This window comes from Camelus bactrianus, chromosome 15, assembly GCF_048773025.1.
Source record: "Camelus bactrianus isolate YW-2024 breed Bactrian camel chromosome 15, ASM4877302v1, whole genome shotgun sequence".
Taxonomy (NCBI): domain Eukaryota; kingdom Metazoa; phylum Chordata; class Mammalia; order Artiodactyla; family Camelidae; genus Camelus; species Camelus bactrianus.
Genome location: NC_133553.1, coordinates 26362169 through 26387553, shown reverse-complemented (window position 1 = coordinate 26387553; position 25385 = coordinate 26362169). Strand labels below are relative to the sequence as shown.

The 25385-nt window shown below is 34.2% G+C and overlaps 1 protein-coding gene across 1 annotated transcript in view; it reads left to right on the top strand.

Annotated features, from left to right (window-relative positions):
• WDR35 (WD repeat domain 35) overlaps window positions 1-24915 on the top strand; it is a 49166-nt gene extending 24251 nt beyond the window's left edge. Inside the window, exons 12-27 of the mRNA XM_010947369.3 lie at window positions 2976-3120; window positions 5059-5128; window positions 6111-6164; window positions 8062-8171; window positions 8648-8858; window positions 11293-11373; window positions 14320-14456; window positions 14780-14983; window positions 15820-15966; window positions 16591-16723; window positions 18772-18882; window positions 19775-19939; window positions 20928-21068; window positions 21731-21887; window positions 23526-23766; window positions 24066-24915. Of these exons, the coding sequence (XP_010945671.2) occupies window positions 2976-3120; window positions 5059-5128; window positions 6111-6164; window positions 8062-8171; window positions 8648-8858; window positions 11293-11373; window positions 14320-14456; window positions 14780-14983; window positions 15820-15966; window positions 16591-16723; window positions 18772-18882; window positions 19775-19939; window positions 20928-21068; window positions 21731-21887; window positions 23526-23766; window positions 24066-24216 (2258 nt within the window). The 3' untranslated portion in view covers window positions 24217-24915. The remainder of the gene's footprint in view (window positions 1-2975; window positions 3121-5058; window positions 5129-6110; window positions 6165-8061; window positions 8172-8647; window positions 8859-11292; window positions 11374-14319; window positions 14457-14779; window positions 14984-15819; window positions 15967-16590; window positions 16724-18771; window positions 18883-19774; window positions 19940-20927; window positions 21069-21730; window positions 21888-23525; window positions 23767-24065) is intronic.
• The last annotated feature ends 470 nt before the right edge of the window (window positions 24916-25385 follow it).

The following is a 25385-nucleotide window of genomic DNA, read 5'->3' as shown; positions in this document are numbered from 1 at the left end:
CCTGGTTGTGTTTTTTTTTTTTTCCTAAAATATTCTGTTAAAATTTGGTCTTCTAACTTTAATTCTAGGAAGCTAAGAACTAAATCCACCTGGATGGAATGGTTAATAAATAAAGATTTAGCATAATTTATGTAGGTAGAATTATCTCCATATGAATTTGCTGAAGCTACTCCCATACTGATTGAAAACAAAGAACATATTTTATATATATTTGGATTTGTTTTTTGTATTGACTCGTGAATTTGTATATGGTTTTATTATTAAAAATAAAAAGTAATAGCAACCATGCCTAACAGTTATTAACCCTTAATGAGAAGCAATGGGTAAGAGCACAGAGTCTAGAACCAGAATGTCTGGTTTTGTGTCCCAGCTTTTACCACTGTCTAGCTGTGCAATTTCAGCAAGTTATTAACCATTCCATCCTTCAGTTTCTTCATCTGCTAAATGGAGATAATAATAATGCCTACCTTATAGGGTGGGTGTGAGTTAATATATGTAATGTATTAATTATATATTATAACAATATAATTATATTAAATGCTTGACATATAATTTTTAAAAATTCAATAAATACTAGCTTTTAAAATGATTAAGTATTTCTTCTATGCTAGACACTGTTCTGTGCTTTAGATTTTTTATCTCTTTTAATCCTTAAAGTATCTCTGTAAGGTTGGTAATATTATTATTATTATCATCTTCAATTTATAGTAAGCAAACTGAGGTTCAGAGAGTAAGTAATTTACTTAAGGCCACAGAGTTAGCAAGTGCCTGTGTTTGAATCCAAGAAATCTGACTTGCTTTGAAGCACTGACATTTTAATTTTGAATTAATTAGGCTAATGATAAACTTGTGCTTATTTGGGATGTATCAAAAAGAAAGGAACATGAGTATAATTTATAACTGTAGTTAAACATCAGTTAGGAAAATGCTCTTCTAACGCTTAGGAAAAACTGTATTTTATTAGAAAGCAGTTACGGTTTGTGAACTAACTTCAAATCACACATAATAGTTACCAACATCATAATATCTGTGGTAGAATTTACTGAATGGTTTAGCAGTTATCTTATGATTTAGAGCAGATGAGGTCAGTAAAAGCTGAGCAAAGCTTGGGCCTGACATCCCCAGGGGCCCTGCTGCCATTCTCAGGAGTGCCTTCCCACCAGCTGTTCCCCAGAGGAAGGCTTGTAGCTCCCTCTAGAGTTTGGTAGTGGTATACATTTTGAATAGAGAAATCTTGGCAATTGTAATAAAAAAATTTTTTAAAATATGATTCAACTATACTGAGTTATTTAGCATATAAAATTGTTGAATTTGAATCTAAACTTATTAATCTATTCAATTAACACCATACCATCAGTCTAGTTTCTAGTTCCTTGTTCAGTTTCTAAGTCTCCTACTGCCTTAAATGTCCTTTATTTGGACTGTGGCAAGAACTGTGTAAATGGTAGCTGCTAACACCATTTCTTTATTCTGACCATATTAATGATTACTTTGTAAGTATTTGTAAATAGAAAAATATGTTTTGTACCATTTAAATTGTGAATTTAGAAACTAGGTACTAAAATGATCTTTTATAAAAGTTTTTGTTTTTCCATATTTTGTGTGAATGTGTGTGTCTAATTTTATATTGTTTAGTTTGTTACCTTGGACAAGTTATTTTACTTCCTTAATCCTCTATTTCTTTATATGTAAGATGGATTTGATGGGACTATTTCATCAAAGGATACACAGTAGGGATTTACTTAAATGTTCTCTAAGAAATGGAACAGATGAAAAAATGTTTAAGAGAATATATTCCTAAACTAGGAAGGAACTTTGGAGAATTTTCTTTTCTAAATTAATGAGGAAATATAAGACATATGAGATCAGAGGGAAGGATAAAGGCCTGAACCAGCCAGTGATGGTAGTGGAGATGGGAGGAAGGAGTGGGAGTTTTTAAATCCACCTGTCAGTTAGTGGACATATGGGCTATTTCCATTTTGTTGGCTGTTATGAATGCTGTTATGCACATTTGTGTATGAGTTTTTGTGTGGGCATATGTTTTCATTTCTCTTGGGTATATACCTAGGAGTGGAATTGCTGGGGCATATGGTAATTCTATACTTAACATTTCAAAGAACAACCAAGCTGTTTTTCAAAGTGAATGTGCCTACCATTTCTCTGTCATATTTTTGCAAATACTTGTTACTGTCTGATTTCTTGATTCTAGCCATCTTGTGGGTGCAAAGTGGTATCTCACTGTAATTTTGACTTGTGTTTGCCTGGTGGCTAATGATGTTGAGCATCTTTTCATTGACCTAGTGGCCATTTGTATATCTTCATTGGAGAAACGTCTATTTAGATCCTATTTGTCTTTTTATTATTGAGTTCTTTACATATTCTAGATACAATTCCTTATCGTGTATATGATTTTCAAATACTACTTCCATTTGGGTGTTGTATTTTCACTTTTTTTGGTTTTCTTTGCGCGGGGGGGAGTTAGTTGTGTTTATTTATTTATTAATTTATTTATTTTTAATGGAGGTACTGGGGATTGAACCCAGGACTCTGTGCATGCTAAGCACACACACTACCACTGAGCTATACCCTCCCCCCATCTTTTCACTTTTTTGATGGTGTCCTTTGGAGCACAGATATTTTTAATTTTGATAAAGTCCAGTTTATCTACTTTTTCTTTTGCTGCTTGCGCTTTTGGTGTCATGTTTAAGAAACCATTGTCTAACCCAAGGTCACAAAGATTTGTACCTAAGTTACCTTCTCAGTTCTATAGTTAGGTCTTTGACCCATTTTGAGTTGATATTTTTGTATAGTCCTACAAGCTTTTGACTCAGAATTTCTGATGCCCCAGACTGTGTGGAGTATATTGTCTGTAAAATGAGGGATTGGACTCAGTGATCACTGAAGTCTTTTGAAGCACAAACGTTTTGTGATTCTGTCTAACTGTAACCTAATTGTCTTTATGTTCTTTTTAATAGTACCATTATTTGTTACAATGACCAAAACCCATGTGATAGCAGCTTCGAAAGAAGCGTTTTATACCTGGCAATATCGTGTGGCAAAGAAGCTCACAGCGTTGGAAATTAATCAGATCACACGGTCTCGAAAAGAAGGCAGAGAAAGGTACATCTTTTGATGCATATTTTTTAGTAACTCAACCATATCACATTTAAATCAGACATAGCTATTATAAACTGTCATGCGTGAGAACTATAATTAGCAGTCATCTTCCTTCACACATACTTGAGATCTTACTGCAGTCTTCCCTTTCCTTTAAGACTCACTCATGTACTAAGATAAGAGTTATAACCCCAGTTTAAAAAAAAAATTGGATATGTGAATTCATGTGGAAGCAGAAAAAAAAAAGTTGAAAAATACTGTATCTTGTGTTCTCGGTAGTTCTGAACAACTCAATGGGAAGGGCCTTTGGCCTCTTTTGGGGGAGAAAGTGGATCTTGGGAAAAGTTGGGGCAGAAAATTCTAGCGTCTTCACTGAGTGAGCGTCCTCCATTAACCAGCTAAAGAGATTCTGGGTTTTGTTTAAATAAAGAAGGTATCATTTCCTTTTTCCTTATATTTCTGTCTGGGATGTACTTACTAGTTTTAATGACTTTGAGTCCGTTCCCTCTGGACCTCAGTTTCCCTGTCTGTAAAATACAGTTGACGATGGTGATCAGAGCCAACACTGACTGAGTACTTCTTATGTGCCAGACTCTGGTAAGTCTAGTTAGGACTCTTATTATTCCTGTTTCACAGAGAGGAAACTGAGACAAAGAGACTTAAATGACTTGCCAGAGGTTACCAGCTGATAAGGAGGGATGGGACATGGAGCCACTCTGCCCCGATTGGCCTTCCTTGTGGTTTCCTGCTTGTTTTAAGGAAAGGATGTCGGTCACACGATCTTTTGAGAGACCTCCTATTTTAACCTTCGACTTTTATTTTGTGATAACTAAGTAGAAATATTATGTTTGTACTTAATAGATATGTATTAGAAAGCAGAAACTTGGTACTTCTAAAATGATATACCTCTCTGTATTTGATACATTTCTATTACATTTATTTGACATTTGATCTCCCTATTACATTGCTGAAAGTACGAATGTGGCATCAATTTAACAATGACAAAATTTCATATTTTAAAGATAGAAAATGACTTGATTTTTCCTGTGGTTATATTGCAACTATAATTTCTTAAACTCCCTTTAGATATCAAGCTCTGTGCATGTGTGCTTTACAAACATTTTATTTATGCTTCTCAAAAACTCTGCAAAGGGGAAATTGTTAACCTTATTTTACAGATGGAGAAATTGCAGCTCAGAGAAGTTAAATAACTTGCCCAGGGCCTCATAGCATTCCTATGATATTTCTTCTCTATTCACCTCCATTCATTTTAGTATTTTTTTCATCAGACATTATAGAGCCCCTGACACTGTGTGGCAGGGACTGGAGATGCAGTCTTTGCCTCCAGGAAAACCACCATCTAGTGGGAGAGACAAGGACACTAGCAGTGATACTGCGATGTGAGTAAGCAGTACCACACAGGTGCCCGAGAGATGGTGCACAAGGTGGGGCAGCTTCATAACCGGTAAGCACAGGGGAGGATTCTTTACTTCAGAACAAAAATTCCATTCATTAGAGCTTCCCAAGTACACTTCAGTTCTACCTTTAGTGAGCACAGTGACAGGAGGGAAGTTATGGAGAAGCAACAGAGTAACTTAGTGCATTGGAAGTTACTGCTAACTGGTGTTCATTTGGAGACTAAGGGAAGCTATCTCTTGGGGCTTACTGCAGTTCACTGGAAATACGTGATTCAGCATCCAGATATATTTTTAGCACAGCCTTTAGGAACATGGCACTCACATAACTAGTAAACACCTTGTAGATAGTTTCTGCCTTTATAAGACTGAGCTGGGCCAAGAACTCTTTAAAATAATCAAGATATTTATATTAAATAACAATATTCATTGGTGTCATCCAATCCTTTAATTGTCCTAGAGATCATGAAATAGTAAAAATCTTCCTTATACTGTCATTGAAATTTGAATTTTTTTTTTTTTTCAGAATTTATCATGTTGATGATATTCCTTCTGGGTCAGTGGATGGGGTGCTTGATTATAGTAAAGCCATTCAAGTAGGTGATTTTATTATTGCCAGCAAATGTTAATATCCGTAGATTTAGAAATACTGTAGTTTTATTTTGAGACCAGAAAAAAAATTATTTCCAGTGAATAGCATATTATTCTAGTAATTCTTTTAAAAATTTCTATTCTGAAAAACTTTTTCTGAATCTGCTGCTTTTTCTCTTCTTTTGGTTTTAAAGAAAAATTTTTATTTTGACATAATCATAGGCTCACAAGAAGTTGCAAAAATAGCGCATAGAACCCCTTTACCCAGATTCTCAGTGGTGACATGTAATAGTAGGATAACATCAAAGTCAGGAAGTCGACATTGGTAATGATGCTGTTAACTAGACTATGACCCAGTTCCTTACTCAGTTTTCACTAGTTCTTACATGTAGGTTTATGTAACTTTATCACCATAAAGGAACTTGCCTCATGCTACTTCATTTCCACACCCTCTCCACCCCCATCCCTGTCCCCTGGCAGTCACTAATCTGTTTCCGTCTCTATAGTTTTGTCACTCTGAGAATGTTTTATGAATGGAACCATATAGCATGTAACCTTTTGAGATTGGCTTTTTTCCCCAAAAAACCCAAACCCAAAACCAAAAAAATGCTAAAGACCCATCCAGGTTGTACAGTGCCGTGCCGTTTGCCCCTTCCTCATTCTGGCATGTGCTGGTCCTTCTGCCGAATGTTCATCTTCTACAGCTAAGCTCAGGTTTTTGGCTCTCTTCACATTTTGTTGTAAGTTTACGCTCCTCCCTCTGTGCTCTCACAACTCCTGAGTTTACCTCTCCTCTTACCATACTGCGCTGTCATTAGGTGTCAGTCCACTGTCTTCCCCAGTAGACTTTTGAGTAATCCCTGAGGGCAGAGATTTCTATACTTAGATGCTATAGTGAAGTATTCTTCTTCGTGAATTTCATACTACCTTATACCAGATTAGTCATTCAATAAATATTTGTTAAAGAGTAACATTGATTTATTTTAGGGAACAAGGGATCCAATTTGTGCCATAACTGCATCTGACAAGACATTGATTGTGGTAAGTTCTTAAAAAATTTTTTCTATGAATGAGAATTGTTTAAATTGTAAAAATAGAATAAAGCAGTATGTTTTGGATTTGAATTTCATCTTTGGGCCCCTCCAGTTTTACTACGTCCAACGTAAGAAATAAGAACGTTTTAAAGATTGCCTCACAAATTATTAATCATTTGCAGAAATAGCAGTTTATAAAAGCAGTAGAACAGTGGCCAGCTGGGGAGAGTCTGACACGGGGTTGAATGAGCCCTGTAAAGGGTTGGCAGATGTGGAGAGGACTGGATGGTGGTAGTGGGTCTTGGAAAGTTGCCTCCTTTATGTGGCCTGTTATTTTGTACCAGAGAAGGTGCTTTGGCTCAGTCAGTTTCACGAGACTTAGAATGAGGAGGTAGTGTGTTTGCTAGCCAGTGAAGTAAAGTCTGTGGCAAATTTTTGTTGAATTTTTCAAACAAAATCAGTGTATCAATGTTACAGTGTCTTTTCTTGAGCTCTGATATTTGAAAATATTAATTTTAGAAATAAATGTTTAATGTAGTAATGCTGGTGGAGTCACTGAATTTGAATTATGTAAACAGATCCTTGATAGTGTGTATTTCCAGTTCTACTTACATTCTTTAGACATTAGCTAAGTTTATGGGAGGAAAAATCTTAAGAACATAGTGTTCATTATTCCTCATCTAATGATGTTGGTGTATGTTTTAAGCAGTTTATCTTACAGTCAGATCTGAGGAATCTCTTGTTTTCTTTTTAGATTCTTTGCTATACAGGTTTTTTTGTTTTTTTTTTTTTTGGCTGTGTTAGTTGTGTTTCTGACATTTGCAGGAAAAATCAAAAAACATGCAAGTCAAATCAGTCACAAAAATTGACTTGATTCCTAGATGACAGGGTGTACCTATGAGCAACACACTCAAATAGTTTTAATACCAGCCAAAAATTTTAATGGAAAAGATATCTTCTGCATTTAAGTTTCCACTGTTGAAATTCAAATGGTTTTTAGAACCATTACTTTTTCAACGTTTTTAGACCACAGAACCCCCTTTTTCAAAAACAAAATCTTATTGTGTACCTCAGCATATTAACTCTTTTAAAGACTATACCTCCCTTTTATACATTAAAAACATCCCCGCTCCTGACCACCCCGCTCTCCCCAGCCTTTCTGATAGGCCCTCTGCAGGCGCTGCAAGAGCAGTGATGCTCGGATTAGGGGTGGGGGGGATGGCGGGGAGGGATGGCTGAGTGCAGCCTTGCACTTTTTCCCATTGCCGTGGCCTGAGGCACGGCAGGGTTTGGAAATCATAGCTCTCTCCTGTCTGTTGCTCTAACTCTTGGTCTGTCAACCTTGAGGCTTGTACAGAGTTGCACAGAAACTTACACTCTGTTTTATTTTTAAGCACATTTAGACTAATACTCATTGTATCACTGTTTTCTGATTATCTCCCTTTGCCACAAACTAGTATCACATAGATGGCATAGGAGAAAAATGTAGACTTTCAGTAACAACTGTTTCCTGTAATGATCTTATATTGATATTTCATATAAGTACTTTATATTTTAGCTTTTAATGTACCCTGAATATTAACCAAGACAACTGTAAATAATCCTAGATATTTCTTCCTTGTGATAGAAATCTTTGTGTATTATCAAAGAATAGGTTTCTGATTTCTTTCTTGAATGTTACATTTAAAAAATTAGATCACCTTCAGCCACTTTAAAAAGGTTTTAATTAAATTAGGAGGTAAACATGTACTCAGAACATATTTCTGAGTATGGAATTGGGAATTCACTATGACACCATCACTTTGGCTTTGAAACAGTTGTATGAACATATAGGGAGACCTGTAGTTGTAATATATTATTATGATGTTTAAATATGCTTTCATAATCAAACATATTTTCCATAGAGTCGTGAATCTGGCACCATTCAGAGATACAGTCTTCCTAATGTTGGTTTGATTCAAAAATATTCCCTTAATTGTCGAGCCTACCAGTTATCCTTGAATTGCAACTCCAGGTAAGTCTGAAAACTTTCCTCACTTAGATGTTGGACTTAGAAGTAATTCGTTGGGATTGTTGCACTTATGTAATAAATGCAAAGATATGTGTTTGTTTTCTACTTAATAAAGCTCAGTGTGACTACTATACTGTATTTGTATTTAAACACTGTATTTACTATACTGTGTTTAGATATCTTTCTCTAACTGGGCAAAATATAGAAATTCTAGTGTAATATTTTAACTTATTTACACACCAATTGCTTTAGTCCCTTTGGATATTTTTTTCTCACACGGAAGCAAAATGGAAAGCAGCCCACATCGTCTAACAAATTTATAAACATGTGTTTAAAGCCAGTTATTTATTTAAAGCCATTTCTCCCTGATTCTCAGGTTCTGATGAACTAATTTTGAAGAATGGTGGTAGGTAATTATATTCATGATCGCTGGTGGCACTTTCACAATTTTTCTCCTCTTTCAATTTCACCGTTTGTAGTCGTCTTGCAATCATAGACATCGCAGGAGTTCTAACCTTCTTTGACTTGGATGCTCGGGTAACAGACAGCACAGGACAGCAAGTCACCGGCGAGTTGTTAAAATTGGAGCGAAAAGATGTCTGGGATATGAAGTGGGCCAAAGATAATCCTGATCTGTTTGCAATGATGGAGAAGACAAGGATGTATGTTTTCAGAAACTTGGATCCTGAGGTAAAAACAAGAAATGAGCATTAACAGTGCATAAATAATGAGCCAAATATCAAAACCTGGACATTTCCCCTTTGTTTCTTCAAGAGGTTTATTAGTGTTGGCTCCATGAATTTCTGAAAATAAACAGAAACATTTCTGTGGAATTTAAAAATATTTGGTCTTAAGTGGGAATAATATTTACTCCTTTAAAGATTCTCTACTTTCTCTGAAAGACGCTTCTAAGTATTTCTCTCCTTTTTAAAAGATGGAACCATGGTCACCAACTGTATAGCCTTTGTTTTTTCCTTTGTTAAAGTAAAAAAAAAAAAAAAAAGAAAGAAAATAGTGTTATTTACTGAAATTGCTTAAAACAGCCTAAATAAAAAATGTGGTTTTGAAACTGCCTTATCTTTTCATACTTTTGCCTTTCTGTCCACCTTCTGTGCTTACCTTGTCTTATTTGTGTTTACATGAAGTCCGTCACCCACTAATCCATGTTCTTCCTCACCCTGATGGTCTTACTGTGCCTCGCCTACGTTCTCTGAGCTATCAGGGAGCCCCTTTCTCACTGATTTTCAAGTTACAGTTTTATTTTCTACTTGTGGCTCTCATCAGCTAATTTTTAGCCTCTGAATTTTCCTGTCACTTAGTCTGCTCTGTATCAGCTGTAGATGTGTTTAGGAAATTCAGAATCATTTGAGCAGTAGCCTAATCAAAACATCGTTAAGAAAGTAAATCTTTTAAACAATTTTTGAATTATTAGTGGATTTTCACATTGGAAGTTTCGGTACTCCTGCTATATTCCACTACTGTGCATAATAAGAGATGACTTGATAAATGCTTTGTGTCATTAATTGATGTTTCTTTGGACCTATAGTTTCCTTCTTGGGAAGAAATTGCTCGCTTGAGCCTCTGAGCTACTGAAGATCTTCTGTAATGATTTATTTAGTGGTAAACTCTTTGCCTCTTTAATATCCTAAATTATTTTCACATTTCCCCGTTTGAGCCCTACTCAGAATCTTTGGGTTAGTAAATGACCTGATGTAAATTGCTCTCAAAGGTTTTTGTTGAAGTTTTTAGGAGTCTTAAGGATTTTTGTAACTGGGAATGGCTCAAAAGAAAGGTGTTCAGGGCTGCTGCATTTGACCTGTATGCATAGGCTGCTTTCAAGGATCCGAGGGAAATTTGACCCTTGCTACAAAACAAGTATGAAAATTATCCCATGGGATCACCTTGAGGATGGAAGTAAAATACTTTCTGAATGTTAGGGTCCTTTTTCCATCCTTGGCTCTACTTATAGTAATTCTGAAATCATATGCCTGGAAAAGGGAGAGGATTATGCCCAGCTGTCCATAATGTGTGTGTAGCACACATAGTTAATCTAGTACCAGGGGAAATCTTAGGCTGGTGGAAAGCATTCCTTGAGTAGTTTAACAAAACAGCCTTTTATTTATTTATTTTTGGAGTTTGTTGTCTGGCCCGTTAAGTTCTTCAGTTTCTATTAGATTTAGAACTAGGTGAATTTCTTATAACCTTACCACTGACTGAATTTCTTTATAAATCATGCTGTGCTGTTCTTTTCATTCATGAGAACGCTGTCTGGCTGTGGTCCCTGCTTGGTTAGTTACTCTGCTATTTATTCCTCCAGCTGCTTACTGACTGAGCATGTGAAGACATACTCTTCAAAACAGAGCTTACTAGAACTCCTTCAGGACACAGTGTTCTTTATTATTATTCAGGAGATAAGCTATTATTTGATGGTTAATGTTGAATACATTTTTATCCATTTGAGTATTAACTATGAATTCTAGAGTCATACCTTTCCTTAAGTTGTAAACCTTTCTTCAGATTATGTGTGAGAAAAGGGTGCCATTTGTGTACAAAGTTCTAGTTCATTGATAAAGTACATTTTCTTTGAAAATTAAAAAATAACTGTTTAATGTTGATATTCCCTGCTTGATCCTTTTCATCTCGTCACCCTCTCAAGATACTGATTCAGCTTTTTTATTCTTTGTCTTGGATCTTCCCTCTCTTTGGTGCTATTATTTTATATTCATAGTCCTTTCATATCTCACATTTTCATCAGTTTCGTATTTTTGTACTTTTGTACATTTTCCAAACAAGGGTTTTCTAAAGTTTTGAATCCGTACCCATCATAGATGTATACTTACTTATTTAGAAGAGAACATCCTTCTCTTTTAAAGGTATGTGCTGAAATAGGGGTGAAATGTCATGATGTCTCTAAATTTACTTTGAAATACTTTAGCCAAAAAAATTGACTGAAGCGTATTTAGCAAAATGTTAATTATTTAGATGATGGCTATATGGGTGTTAATGACATTCTCTTTACTTTTTTGTTGTTTTGAAAATTTTGATAATAAAATTTAAAATCATGATATGTTAAAGAAGGGAAATTTTGTACAATTAAACTTAACATTTGTTTTTGTCTTTAAAGGAGCCCATTCAGACTTCTGGATATATTTGTAACTTTGAGGACTTAGAAATCAAATCTGTTCTTTTGGATGAGATATTAAAGGTAATTCTTGTTAAGAAACAATTATATTTTTGTTGCTGGCTTAACTAGGATTCATTTTTGCACCGGGCAGTGTAGTGTCCTGGTTAGGAGTGTGGGTTGAAGAGGTCCAGCCTTGCTCTGTCACTTGTACAACCTTTAGGCTGGTTCCTTCATCTTTTCAACTTCATTTTCCTTCCCTGTTTATAAGCCTCAGTGTTTACCTCTATAAAATGTGGATGGTAATAGCACCTATCTTATATGATTGTTATCTTACAAGATAATTTATGAAAAGCACTTAGCACAGCGGGAGGAACTGAAAACTGGTAGATAATTGTTGTCATCATTATTTTAATATTAATAATAGAGATACTGAAGAAATATTTGATAATTTTCTTTAGTCTTTATCTTGTTCAGGGATATTTGAGTAACTTTTGTTTGGAGGTCCACTATCCTCCCATCTTGTTTTTAGGTTTTCATAAAATACTCTATTTCCAGATAATAGAATTCAGATAATTTTTGAATCTCTACTTTGGCCTTCATTGAACATTCTTTGAGAATTGTTTACTTTAAGAATATATTGAAAATTTACCTTCACTTTATCTAAATATTTACTTTGTCTATGTACTGTGTATGTCTTTTGGAATTGGGATAGATTTTAAATTTCCAGATGTTAGCTGCATTTTATAGCATGTTTTCATATTTTGGTTTATATGTAAATCGCAGCTCTTTTATTGTGAACCAGTTTGTTGCTAATGATGCTTGCTCTGCAGCAGCAGGATGGGCCTCCACCCTAAACTTGGTTCGCATGTCAAGAGTGATGACACTACAGACATACCAAAAGGGTGCAAGAAGATATTACCTTCATAATGGGGTTTTTAAGGGAGAAAGGACAGGCTTCCCAAGCTGGTCCAAAGATGGTTTGAGAGCAGAGAAAGGAGACTGGCTTGGTTTTTTTGGGACGTGGCGGAGTTAGAGGGTGGGGTTAGGGTGAGGGTTTCCATGTGTACGTAGATGTTTGTGAGTTTTGAAACTCCTGTGGCGCCAAAGGATGGACCACTTGTTCTTTCTCATCACCTTGCCCAGATGTGAGGCGGAAGGAGAAGGGGGAGGGATGAGGCTTAAAAGTTGTCAGCTGTCAAACATCAGAAAGGAATGTCTGAGGTTTTATTGCAATCTAGATGTTTTAATGATTAACATTAGGTAAACACCAGAACATTATTCTAGAAAGCTGTAACCCGTATGTAGAAAGATACATTTGATAGACTAGAAAAATAAATGGAAATAATTTTATAAGAATGGCATCACTGTACAATCTACTTTTTTAGTGTTAAATTTAATTTTAATTTAATAATGTGACAGTATTTGAAGGAATTGTAGAACATTAGGTAATTTTTTCTCACCACAAACAATACATTTTTCTGGGTAAGAAAAAACTATGAAAAACTAAGTTTATTGGTTTTAAACTACATTTTCATTGTTAATAGTATTGATTGTCCACTCTAAAAGATGATGCTCTTACATTTTCTCCCTCTTTCCTTCTTTTTTTTCAGACATACTATTTTTATGTTGTCAAGATTTAGAACTTTACACTTTGTTGTGTAACCCTAATTTTCAGTTACTTAGTCTCACATTAAGAGACAGCTATTACCAGTTTTTTCTGCATTTTCTTTGTACATGAATTATTAATTTTGATTAATCTTTCAGTTGGCTGGATTTCATGACTGTAGTTTTTAAGAAAGGCTCATAGTTGCTGATTGCTTTAAGATCTAGAATGCTTAAAAATGCCTGTGATATTGTTGGCCTGATAATTATATTTTTATGAAGAATTTTTAAAAATGCATATTTAAATTGTTAGATGTACTTTAAAATTCTTGATACACTGGACACATTTTTTGCATATCTAATTCTAGAATAAAGAATATCTATAATACTGTTGCCCAGTTTATTGGCAGGGCTGGTTAAACTGTAAGGGAAACCAAGTTCTCTGTGACAATTTTGTTATCTGACTTACTATGTGCCAACCCATAAAGAAAAGAATATTGTCATACTTCAGTTCCCACTGAGGCCTTGTCGACCCGGGAATTGTTTAGGTAAACTGTGGATTCCTTCAGACATACAGTTTTCAGAAATAACATGAGTGTTATACACCTAAAACTAATACAATGTTGTATGCCAATTATATCTCAGTAAAATAGGGGAAAAAGAGAAATAACATGAGAACTTTCTTGGAAGACTAGAGAAGAAGGAATGCAAAAAGGAAAGGAAGGGAATTAACATTTACTGACGTTCCTTCGTATGAGGTGTTCATTTGTCTTTGCATATTTATGTTTATTTGTCATTACAACTGTACTTGGTAGATATTACACAGACCTCATTTGTAGATGAGGAAGGCTCTTAGTGGGTAAGATATTTAACCAAAGTTCATCTATTCGTTGACTCAGCAAATATTTATTGAGATCTAGTAAGACAGTTTCTGGCCTCAAGTGGAGGATCTGGGGAGATGGACAAGACATTCAGCCACCGGAAGAGGGTTGGGATGCTGTGGTTCAGTTGGTAGGTGTATCTCTTCTAAGGTTTGAAGCAAGAGAGCATGAGGTCAGTTCTGAGACTGCGAATAATGTGAGTAGTGCAGCTAGGCACTGTGCTAAATGTTTGATGTGTTTTCTCAGTTAATCCTCACAATGCTTGGAAGTAAGTTTGATTATTCCATTTGTCCAAAGGAAGAATCTGAACAAGTCTGCGTAATTGTGAGGGACCCCCCCTTCCACCACTGTCCCCTTTTAACCTCAGGAGGGACTTGTGGGTTGGGGGTGTTTTCCAGATAACTCAAAAGATTCATATATGGGAATTCTTTTCTTCCTGGTTTTGCTCATAATATGATGCAGTTCCTTGTTTGCTTTTTACTGTAAAAAAGAAATACATATTCTACAGGGAACTATTTTTTTTCCTTTTCATCTTTACTTTCAGAATCCAGAACATCCAAACAAAGATTATATCATTAACTTCGAGATTCGGTCCCTGCGAGATAGCCGAGCACTGATTGAGAAGGTTGGAATTGAAGATGCATCTCAATTCATAGAGGACAATCCACACCCCCGACTTTGGTATTTAAAAAATTCAACAACAAAAAAACCTCCCCACATGTCAGGTGTAAGCCTTACAGTCTCAGCTCTGTCTTCCTCTGCACTCATCCTAGCCTCCTGATGGGAGTAGACTTCCGTTCTTGTTCTTTTAAAAATACAGAAATTCAGTTTCGATTTGGAAGTACTCAACACAAGCATAAAATGATATGAACGTGGATAAATGTGTTAAAATAATCACTTCCCACCATGGTTCACTAGAAACAACAGGTGTAATAATTGAATTCTGATTCGAAACTTGTTTATCAGTAACTTGCCATATGCTTTCCTGTTCTTTTGTACTAAAGGCGCCTGCTGGCTGAAGCAGCTCTTCAGAAGCTGGATTTGCACACTGCGGAGCAGGCGTTCGTGCGCTGTAAGGATTACCAAGGCATTAAGTTTGTGAAGCGCCTGGGCAACCTACAGAGCGAGTCCATGAAGCAGGCGGAGGTGGTCGCCTACTTCGGCAGGTTCGAGGAAGCAGAGAGAATGTACCTCGATATGGACAGAAGGTCAGTGATGAAGGTGCCGGCACCCGGAGTACTTCCAGAAATTGTAACTTTTTTTTTTCTCAAGTAGGGATTGTAAAACCATGTGTTTTAGAAAATAAATTCAGTTTGGATTACAACCTGGATATTCTGCATGACCTTCATGAATTTATGCTTTGTAATTTGGGGGCAGCTTTCTTCCCTTTTTATACATGTAGTAAGGGCTGGCCATGGGTTAGTTTTTTCATTTGGTAGGAGAAAAAAGTCATATATGGCTGCAGAAACTGGAAGCTTTAGCATTTATTTACTAAGCTGATTGTTTGGGTTCTCTTTTTTGATTTAGGCCTTTTGTCAAGGAGCATGAAATAACAATCAAAGGTATTAGGGGACTGAGTTTTATTCTTCATATTTCATTTGATTTGTAGAAAATAATTATGAACTTCATTTCAGCTGTGAACATTTTATCTAATTTTTATTATTTGTAGTTCTGAGAGATTGCTAATACAACTTGGGCCCTCACAAGAAGTATAAAACCAAACATGTAAACATGAAATAAGCCTGATCATGTCTTAAAAAACTGATGAAAAGAAGTGACTGTTTTTTAAATCATTATTTTGCCAAGTAACTTGAAAGTCTAGGAAAATAAGAGGCAGGAAATTGTTTCCCTTTTCTTATTCCAGGTTCTCCCTATTGCCTTTTACCTAATGGGGCTAAATTTTAAAATGTTTGTAGAGTTACCTCATTTGTCCATTCATTGCTGTGTATTCTCAGTGCCCTAGAATTGAACCTAGCATGGAGTAGGCACTTGATAAATATTTGTTGAATGAGTGAATGAATGAATGAATGTCATTTTTTTGTAGAGATCTTGCTATTGGCCTCCGGCAGAAATTGGGAGATTGGTTTAGAGTACTTCAACTCCTGAAAACTGGATCTGGTGATGCAGATGACAGTCTCCTTGAACAAGCCCACAATGCCATCGGAGACTACTTTGCTGATCGACAAAAGTGGTAGGTAACCTATCTGGACCCCCTCATCCATTCACCCAGCACTTAAAATTGTAGCTGCCTGAGTACTCCCCTATGACATAATGCTAGGGCTGCCTGAGTACTCCCCTATGACATAATGCTAGGGCTGCCTGAGTACTCCCCTATGACATAATGCTAGGTAAATGAAGGCCATCTTCCCGGGCCTAAATTCATGTAGTTCTAGATTCACGTTGAGGAGCAAGAGCTCCTTCAAGCTGTCATGTAAGCATCATAAGCCTTCAGAGTTTCAAAACTCACAAAACTTACATTTTAGTCCCAGATAACTTTCTGCTGTTTGAGGATATAGTTTATATTTGCTTGTTTTGTTATTACAGATTTTTTCCCAGAAATCATTGGCTTTGTTCTTAAGTTATCATTTTGATCAGTATGCTTATTTATTTATGTCAGTGTTAGGAAATACAACAGTATATCAGATTAAAACAGTATTTCTTAAGAATATTCAAAGACATTCTGTAATGAAGATGATGACTAGGGTAATACTAGTACTGGAATCCTAATGAAAGAACATTTTTGTGAAAGTGCTTATTTATCAGGACATTCATACTAGTTTCATTAGTTTTAAAAGTTTTTTTTTTCTTTCCCTAGGTTGAATGCTGTACAGTATTATGTACAAGGCCGGAACCAGGAGCGCTTAGCTGAATGTTATTATATGTTAGAAGATTATGAAGGATTGGAGAATCTTGCCAATTCACTTCCAGAAAACCACAAGTTGCTTCCAGTAGGTATTAAAAATTTTAGTTTTTGGAGCCGTTAGGTTACTTTATAAGGTTTTTACGTTATAGTCAGGAAATGTCCTCTATAATACATAAAATTAAAAATTACTACAGCTTTACAGTTTCTTAGACATAGAATGATGCTTTAGTTATTAAAGAAATTTGTCAGTATGCTTGAAAATGGAGAGAAAAATGTCAGTCATATTCCTACTATTTTAACATGATCATACTCTTGCGTAGGGTTGTCAGTTTTGTAAAATTGTTTTAAAGAGTTAGCTGAAAATGTGAAATACTTACAGATGAAATGATATGTTGTCAGAATTTCACTTCAGAATAATCTGAGGTGGGTCTGAGGAGTGGTGTGTGTGTATGTATGCTTGAAATTTGCTATGAGAAAAGTTTAAAAAGATAGCTTGACCTTTATTAGGTTACATTAACAATAAGGGGTTTAATGTTAAAAAAAAGAGAAACTGAAAGCAGAGTTCTCTTTAATTTTGTTCTATTTTCTCTTTTTAAGCCTCGTTAAATTAATTGTTGAATAATGTAAATGAGCTTGTATTTTATTTGTTTTATCTGAAATATAAATCACTGAGCTATATGATACCTAGAGAGGTAAGAGCTCTCAACTACAGGATCTGGACATATATCAGTTGTAGGTTCTCCCACAATGTTTTGTCTACTAATAGATGAGTAAAGAATTCTGATAATTCAGGTTTTTTTCTTCATTGTGAATCAGAGCAATTATCCCTGTAATAATGGCATTTTCACATACCCTTATTCTCAATCTTATGTGTTTACTTAAGTAGAAAAGAAACTGAAATTACTTACAACATAACCCTGGATATAGGGACAGTGAATTTGATATTACTGTCATCTGTTAGGTGTGTCTGATGGTGCAGAAAAAAATGTTGCTGTAGGGTATCCAGAATAGTAATATTATTGAGTAAATACTAATTATAGCTATAATAATAATAGTAATTAAATAATTAAAGTATAGTTTAATTTTTAAAATTGTAGTACAGTCAGTTACAATGTGTCAGTCTCTGGTGTACAGCACAATGTCTCAGTCTTGCATATACATACATATATTCGTTTTCATAAAGTATATTTTAATTTAAACTGCAAATTTTAAATCAAGTTTTGAAGGATTTTTTAATAATTGGGAAAATGAACAAAATATTTAAGTGGGGAATACAGTATACAAAACTGTATATACTATGATTATGAAACATACATACACACACATACACATATAGTCATAGGACACAGATGTTAGGACATTCCATCAGAATATGGAGAGAGGTTTCTTATGGGTAATAAGAATTATGAGTAGCTTTACTTTTTCATATTTTCTAATTTTTTTTACTGTAAGAATTACTTTATAATCAGAAAAATATAACCATCACTTAAAAAAAGATAGTTGGGTACAAAATGTACTTTTATGATATTTCCCAAAATCTTTTAGGAGTGGGGATGCAGAGAGAAAAACTAACCAATTAGATAATAAGAAAGGAAAAAAAACCTGATATTCTGAAAATGTTGAGTACAGCCCACTGGGTATGACTGGGTTTTGTTGTGGTTCTCCCTCTTCTGTTTTTGGTCTAGCTTCCTGAACTGATGAGTGGTCAACTTGTCTGGGGCATTTTTTATAGAGGTATTTGAGAGCTCTGTGAGTGTGAGGTTTTCCTTAAGCCTCTAATGATTAACATTGAGTGTAACATCAATTGCCTTAAAGGTTTTTTTTACCCACTAGTGTGGGGTTTGTTTTGGAACTTGGCATTTCTGTAAAATAGCTACTGAACTGAGAGAAGATACAAGTGCAATATCATTAGAACCTGGTTAAAAACCAGATCCTCGGTGTGAGTCACTGATTTTACAAAACATGATGCCTTAGCATCCTTTCTGGTTTGTAGCCTCTACCTCTGTGTCTGTTTAAAAGGAGAATTGGTAGACACCAGTGAAGTTAATATTCATGTCCCTATGGAGTTTCGTAAGTTAAAATATAAGTGATTTCCTTGTTCTGTGAAATCTGATAGTATTGTTTTGTCCACAGGAAATAGCACAAATGTTTGTGAGAGTTGGAATGTGTGAACAAGCAGTGACTGCGTTTTTGAAATGTTATCAACCAAAGGCAGCAGTGGATACCTGTGTACATCTCAACCAAGTAAGGAACTGAAATCAAAGTCACCGTAGTGATGCTTTAAAGACTGTTGCCAATGTAAGGGTTGGAGAGCTTGAGATGGATTTTGTGAAAGGAGTCAGATTGTCTCTTACTTAGTTGAGGACTAAGAAAATGTTAGAATGTGCACTTACCTCTTGAAGTGCTACCATTAAGGGTGACCCACTTGTAACTAATTCAATATGGGAACATGAACAAAACTGCTTTTAGTCTGGCAAATTTTTGTCTGGAAGTAATTTCATAATTTTCTGCATTTTATTATGATTGGGTTTTGTTTCCAAAGGAGGAACAGTTAACGGTCATTGCAAGAGGAAGGAATTGAATTGCTTTATCAATATTTATTTTGGCAAATCTATTTTCCTTTCCCTATATAGAAACCATATATTTGATATTTTTAAGAGCTGGAATTTAACTATAATTAAAGTACAGAATTATTGAAATTATTGACTATCAATGTATTCTTTTCAGTATTTTTTTAAAGTATTTTATAAAGCTTCATTTGCTTTATAAAAATAACTTCAGATGTTAAATCTGATAGGACGTTTTCTTAACTGAAATTGCATATTTTGTATTACTTTTATAGTAACAAATAGAGAATGAGAATTATAAGATTAATGTGATTATAAACTTTGAAGTTTTCTTTTTCAGATATACTTCGTAAGCATATCTTAGGTCATTGGATTATTTTGACACATGTTTGAGTCATAACATTTATAGTTGCTCTGATTTTAAGTGATTTTTAAAAATTGATACCAGTTTTTACGTTTTGATATAGTCTCATGTATTCTTATAAACTTAAAGCTTTATTGTGTGTATTTTAAGACATATCTGACTGTAAATGCTTGGGTAACTGTATGTTATATATATTTTTATCCAGTGGAACAAAGCTGTTGAATTGGCTAAAAGTCATAGTATGAAGGAAATTGGTTCCCTGATAGCGAGGTATGCATCTCATTTATTGGAAAAGAATAAAATTTTTGATGCCATAGAACTCTACCGGAAAGCCAGTTACTTTTATGATGCTGCTAAACTGATGTTTAAGGTAATGTAATAATCTTTGTGAGTATTTGGTTTCTTCTAGTTACCAATTTTTTTTCTATACTGAAGAGTACCTTTTCCATTTTCTTTGGAAACAAATATTTGTTATAGCAAAATCCCTCTCATTCCATTGCTATTGTAACTATATGTTATCTTAGTATTATTACCTTTTACTAAAAAGGCTATTTATTAATTTTAGCACTTTAATGATACCTAAGCAATTGTATATTTACTTAATATCAAAGTTAACAAAGAATTATAGACTTTTCAGGGACCATAAAGTACAAATTCCCTTAAGTGGAAATTAAATACCCCTGACAGCAGAATTTTGAGTCCTTTAAAAGGACTCAATTTAAAATGTTGAAATTTTAAAGACTTTACATTTTTAATAGTATGCATTTGGAGGGAAGATGACCAGTACAGTATTAATGTATACAAATTTTACATTCTTTTCTGTTCTTTTCCCATTTGATTTAATGAAAAAGGAAAATTTTCCCTCCAAATCATTTAAATAAACTTAAATTTCTGAAGGATGTACCATGTTAAAGCCATCTTATTTCTGGGTACTTGGAACATTACTCTAAAAATCTCCTTGTTATGGAAAATACTACCCATTCCATGAAAGTTTTCTTCATTCTGATTTAGTTTTTTAGCAGCATCTATTACTTTCTAAGATGGTTATGAGCTCTAACTCCAATAGCTAAACACTAAGGAAAAAACTAAATACTTATCAGTACTAAGGAAAAGAAAAAAAATTTTTTAATGGAGATACAGGGGATTGAACCCAGGACCTCGCCCATGCTTAAGCACATGCTCTACCACTGAGCTATACCCCCAAGAAATGGGTTTTAAAATACTTATCATAAATGAGTAGTATTTATATCCCATCATACTGACTTTCCTCCTTTTTGTTAGAGAATCATATTTCAGAAATGATAAGTGTACAAATATAGTTTAAGAAATACCTTCCATAACTCTTTAAATGTTTAAAGATTGCAGATGAAGAGGCAAAGAAAAGAACTAAACCATTACGTGTTAAGAAGCTCTATGTACTATCAGCTTTACTTATAGAGCAGTACCATGAACAAATGAAAAATGCCCAACGAGGAAAAGTTAAAGGAAAGAACTCAGAGGTAAGGTAGATTATTTAGTAACATTAAATCATCTGAAGTGTTTAAGGAAAAAAGAACTACCAAAATTCTCTTTATGGACAGGACATTTAACTTGTTTGTTTGCATTTATTTTCTTAAATGGTATGAGGAAAATGAATGAATGATTTGGAATTGGTACTCAAATTTTAGACATTGCAACTTGCAAATACTGCAAATTATTTTTTTACAAGACTAATCTGTAATCTTTGTTTAAATTCCTTACTTGGAAAATCCTTTCTAACAATGAGTTTTAAAAGCTTTCCTAGAATATGTACATTCTTTTAATGTGTGATGGAACCTTACATTAATTTAAAGGCTAGTTAATTCTATTTTAAAATTTGATCATACCATGGGGAGAACCTTCTCACGATGTATACATACATCAAATCAGCATGATGTACACTTTAAAAATCTCGTAATTTTTAAAATCAATTATACCTCAATAAAACTGAAGACAAAATTTAATCACACCTGTTTAACAAAATATGAATTATAATGGAGAAACTAAGTCTGGAATGAGTTTTGTAATGATAAAATCTGCGAATTTAGGTATTTTAATGTATAACAATTTCAGAAGTCATCTTCATTGGAAGACCATTGTTATGGTGGTGCTGACAGAAAATGTGGGTCTGCTTTACTTCTAGGCCACTTCTGCTTTGGCTGGTTTGCTGGAAGAAGAAGCTCTGTCCACAACTAGTCGTTTCACAGATAATGCGTGGAGGGGGGCTGAGGCTTACCACTTCTTCATCTTGGCACAGAGGCAGCTCTACGAGGGCAGTGCTGACAGTGCACTGAAGACAGGTGGGCCTGTTAACCTAGTCTATGTAACATGCCTAAAAAATTATAAATTGAGTATGAAGGGCCAGCTCCTTCACTTTGCCCCTATATTAGTTTCAGTAACACTTTTTGTCTGGATTTATTTTCATATGTTCAAGATTTGCTATCTATGATTTGTTTTGTACATTTTCTTTTTGAAGTTCTTTTTATTTTTTAATACATGGAAAGCAATATATACATGGTTAATAGAATAAGCAGAAGTTTGAGGTAAGGAAAAAGAACATTTATAAAGCATTCACTATCACTATTTTATTTATGCAAAGTTAAACACTTAATAGCCCAGTCCATATCCTTGTGTGTGTTTGTGTGTGTATATATATATATATAATATAAATCTTTACATATTTAATATGTAAGAATCAATGTATATTATATAAAATAAATATATGTAAATAGAAATAAAATAAGTATATATATATTTAAAAATAATTTTTTTTTACAATGCTGGGAGTATAACAGACCATACTTGTGTGAATTTTTAAGACAATGATCTGTTATCAAGTACTTCCATATTAGTAGATAGATTTCTATAGCATTTAACTTTTTAAATAAAAATGATACTTATGTAACAGTTTCAACTAAAATATGAAAAAATGCAAAGACAAGAGTAAAATAATCTAATAACTTATAAAATAATCTTAAAACTCCAGGATAAGCATTGTTAACATTTGAGTGAACCTCCTTTTAGACATTTCTCCACGCCTATAAAATTGTATACAGTTTTACTTAAAATCATATCATACTGTAAATTATTGCCTATGAACCTATGAAATTAGAGGATATTCTTTATTTTAATTCAGTGAATTTCCTTTTTGTAAATTTCTTCCAATGAGCTTTGTTGTAAACACTTGACCCCAACACCAGTGTATAAGAATCTATTGTAAAATACATGAATATGTTGCTTTGAATTGTTTTATGAAGTTTCCAGTATTATACTCTAACAAGATATTTTTGAGATTGCCAGGTCTAGAGAATAAAAAGATACAATTTGGTTGCTAATCTGTTATTAATTCTCCAGTGCATTTTAAAGAAAGAGATTATATCTGCAGTGTAGAAATACTGAAAATAAGACACGGTAGCTGTCAAAATAAATTGTCTGAACTAACAACTTAGAGTCTCATTTTCATTCTTTTTTCTCAAAGTTCTATTGTTTCAATAAGACAAACAGAAAAGCAATAATCTGTTCAAAGAAACACAAAGAGAAAACATATGATTTCATACTTTGCTTTTTTAGCAAAAAGAAACAGGATGTATTATTTTGAGAATCCACAGAAATATCTGACACACTTATATGGAACAAAAGATGTGTGTTTTGACACCTTTTTTTTTTTTGAGTCTGTGTGTATATTTCTAAATGGCACAACCATGTGCATCATTTGGTGGTGGTTGTTTTCATAGGCCCTGAGTTGTTAGCTGGGTTTGCAGAATGTGGAGATCATGTAGCCTCCATCCTCCTACTGGTTCTTCAGTCACCATTGTTTTCTTTAAGTTTGCTTAAGTTCATGTAGGTTAAACTGAAACAGCTTAACATAGATTCTTTCCTATGCATGTTCATGATATCATGATTGCTTTTAAAAATCCAAATTGTCTTCTCTTTCCTAGCTCTTCACCTGAGAGACTATGAAGACATTATCCCTGCCGTTGAGATCTACTCTCTGTTGGCCCTCTGTGCATGTGCCAGTAGAGCTTTTGGTACCTGTTCAAAAGCTTTTATTAAACTTGAATCTTTAGAGACCCTCAATTCAGAACGGAAACAGCAATATGAAGATCTTGCTCTAGAAATCTTCACCAAACATACTCCAAAAGATAACAGAAAATCTGAACTGGACAGCCTTCTTGAAGGGTAGGCTAACTGTAATTAGTAGATGTCAGTCTACCTTATTAGAAGCTTGGATTTTTATACCTAAATAGTGTCACGCAATAATAGAAGCACTAAATTTTGAAGTACTCTACCTTAACAGTATACCCTACTTTATTTACTCTTGAAAGTGTATTAATGCTTTATTTTCTCATTGTAAGAAGTTTTTATTTGAAATTTACCTTGAAATGTTTTTCATTCTTCAGTTTTTTTAAGTGTAATAAATAAAGTTTTAAGTAATTAGAAGTTTTATAGTATAATTGCTTTTCCTCTTATTTTTACAGAGGGGAAGGGAAACTGCCAACGTGTGTTGCCACAGGAAGCCCAATCACTGAGTATCAATTCTGGATGTGCAGCGTGTGCAAGCACTGTGTTCTGGCTCAGGAAATCAGTAACTACAACTTTTGCCCCTTATGTCATAGTCCAGTGGGATGAAGGAGTGACAAACTATGTATAATTGGAGTGTTTATTGTAATAAAGTTGACTCTGAACATCTTATATGAAAATCAGCATTATTATTTCATAGTTGTATTTTATAAAAAATTCAGTAGATAACATACATGATATATACACACATATATAAATTATGTATAATTTTGTGTAAAAATATAACTGTTAAATAATGATGCTAATTTTCATAGAAAGTGTATGGAAATCCATCGTATTGTCTGTCTGTTTATCTATCTTGTGGTTGTTTATATGATACTATGGAAATATTCCAAACAAGAAATTTTTTTTCTCACAGTGTCAGGGTTACTAATTCATTAAAAAGCTTGGTGCAGGGGAGGAGGGAATCATGGGAATGGGGCAAAGTTGAATTTAGGGAATTGCCATAACCTGTAAGAGAAGGAGGTTTAACAGCTGTAATACTGAAATGAGCACTATCTGTAGCTGCATTTAATTAAATAAGTTTCTTGAATGTCTTCTCTTTTATTTTTAGCAGTGAGGAGAAGGCATTTTAAGACTTTTTACAATTTGAATTATTTGTAATAGCTTATTTTTTATAGAGATTTTCCTTTTTTATCTACCCTTTTAGTTTCATCTAAGAGATGGCATTTGGCATGTAATCTTCATATTATTGTGCCAAACACTTGGCTCTGTTTAGAATGATATAAATTTATACAAAGATATCCAGTTTATAGTTATAGATTCATTTGAAACATTGTTGCTAAGCTGGACCTTTCATTTAAACAACTCTTGGACTATGGGGAGTGATTCTCACTATGCATGTTTTGAGTCACTGTCATTTAAATTAAAAAGAAAAAATTGTAATCAGTAATAGGTAATTTCTCACCTGTTTTATATAACTAATAATGTTCTCCATTTATTTCTCATGAATTTACATCCTCTCATTTTGTGGCTGCAGACCAGACGTTAGCACTATTTTATCAAGATTATATGCAGAATTTGGGCTGATTTTAGTAGAGGCAATACAGAGAAATATGCAACATTGTTATTGCAGCTTCAGTGCTTAGGTTAGTTCTCTCAATGTGATATGTTTTTGGTTCTGTAGAGACAAGTTAAGCCTGTTGCAGATTGAGAATAGTGGGCTACGAGAAGAGGTTTAGAACCCAGATGAGTTCATGATGGATAGTGGGCTCCTG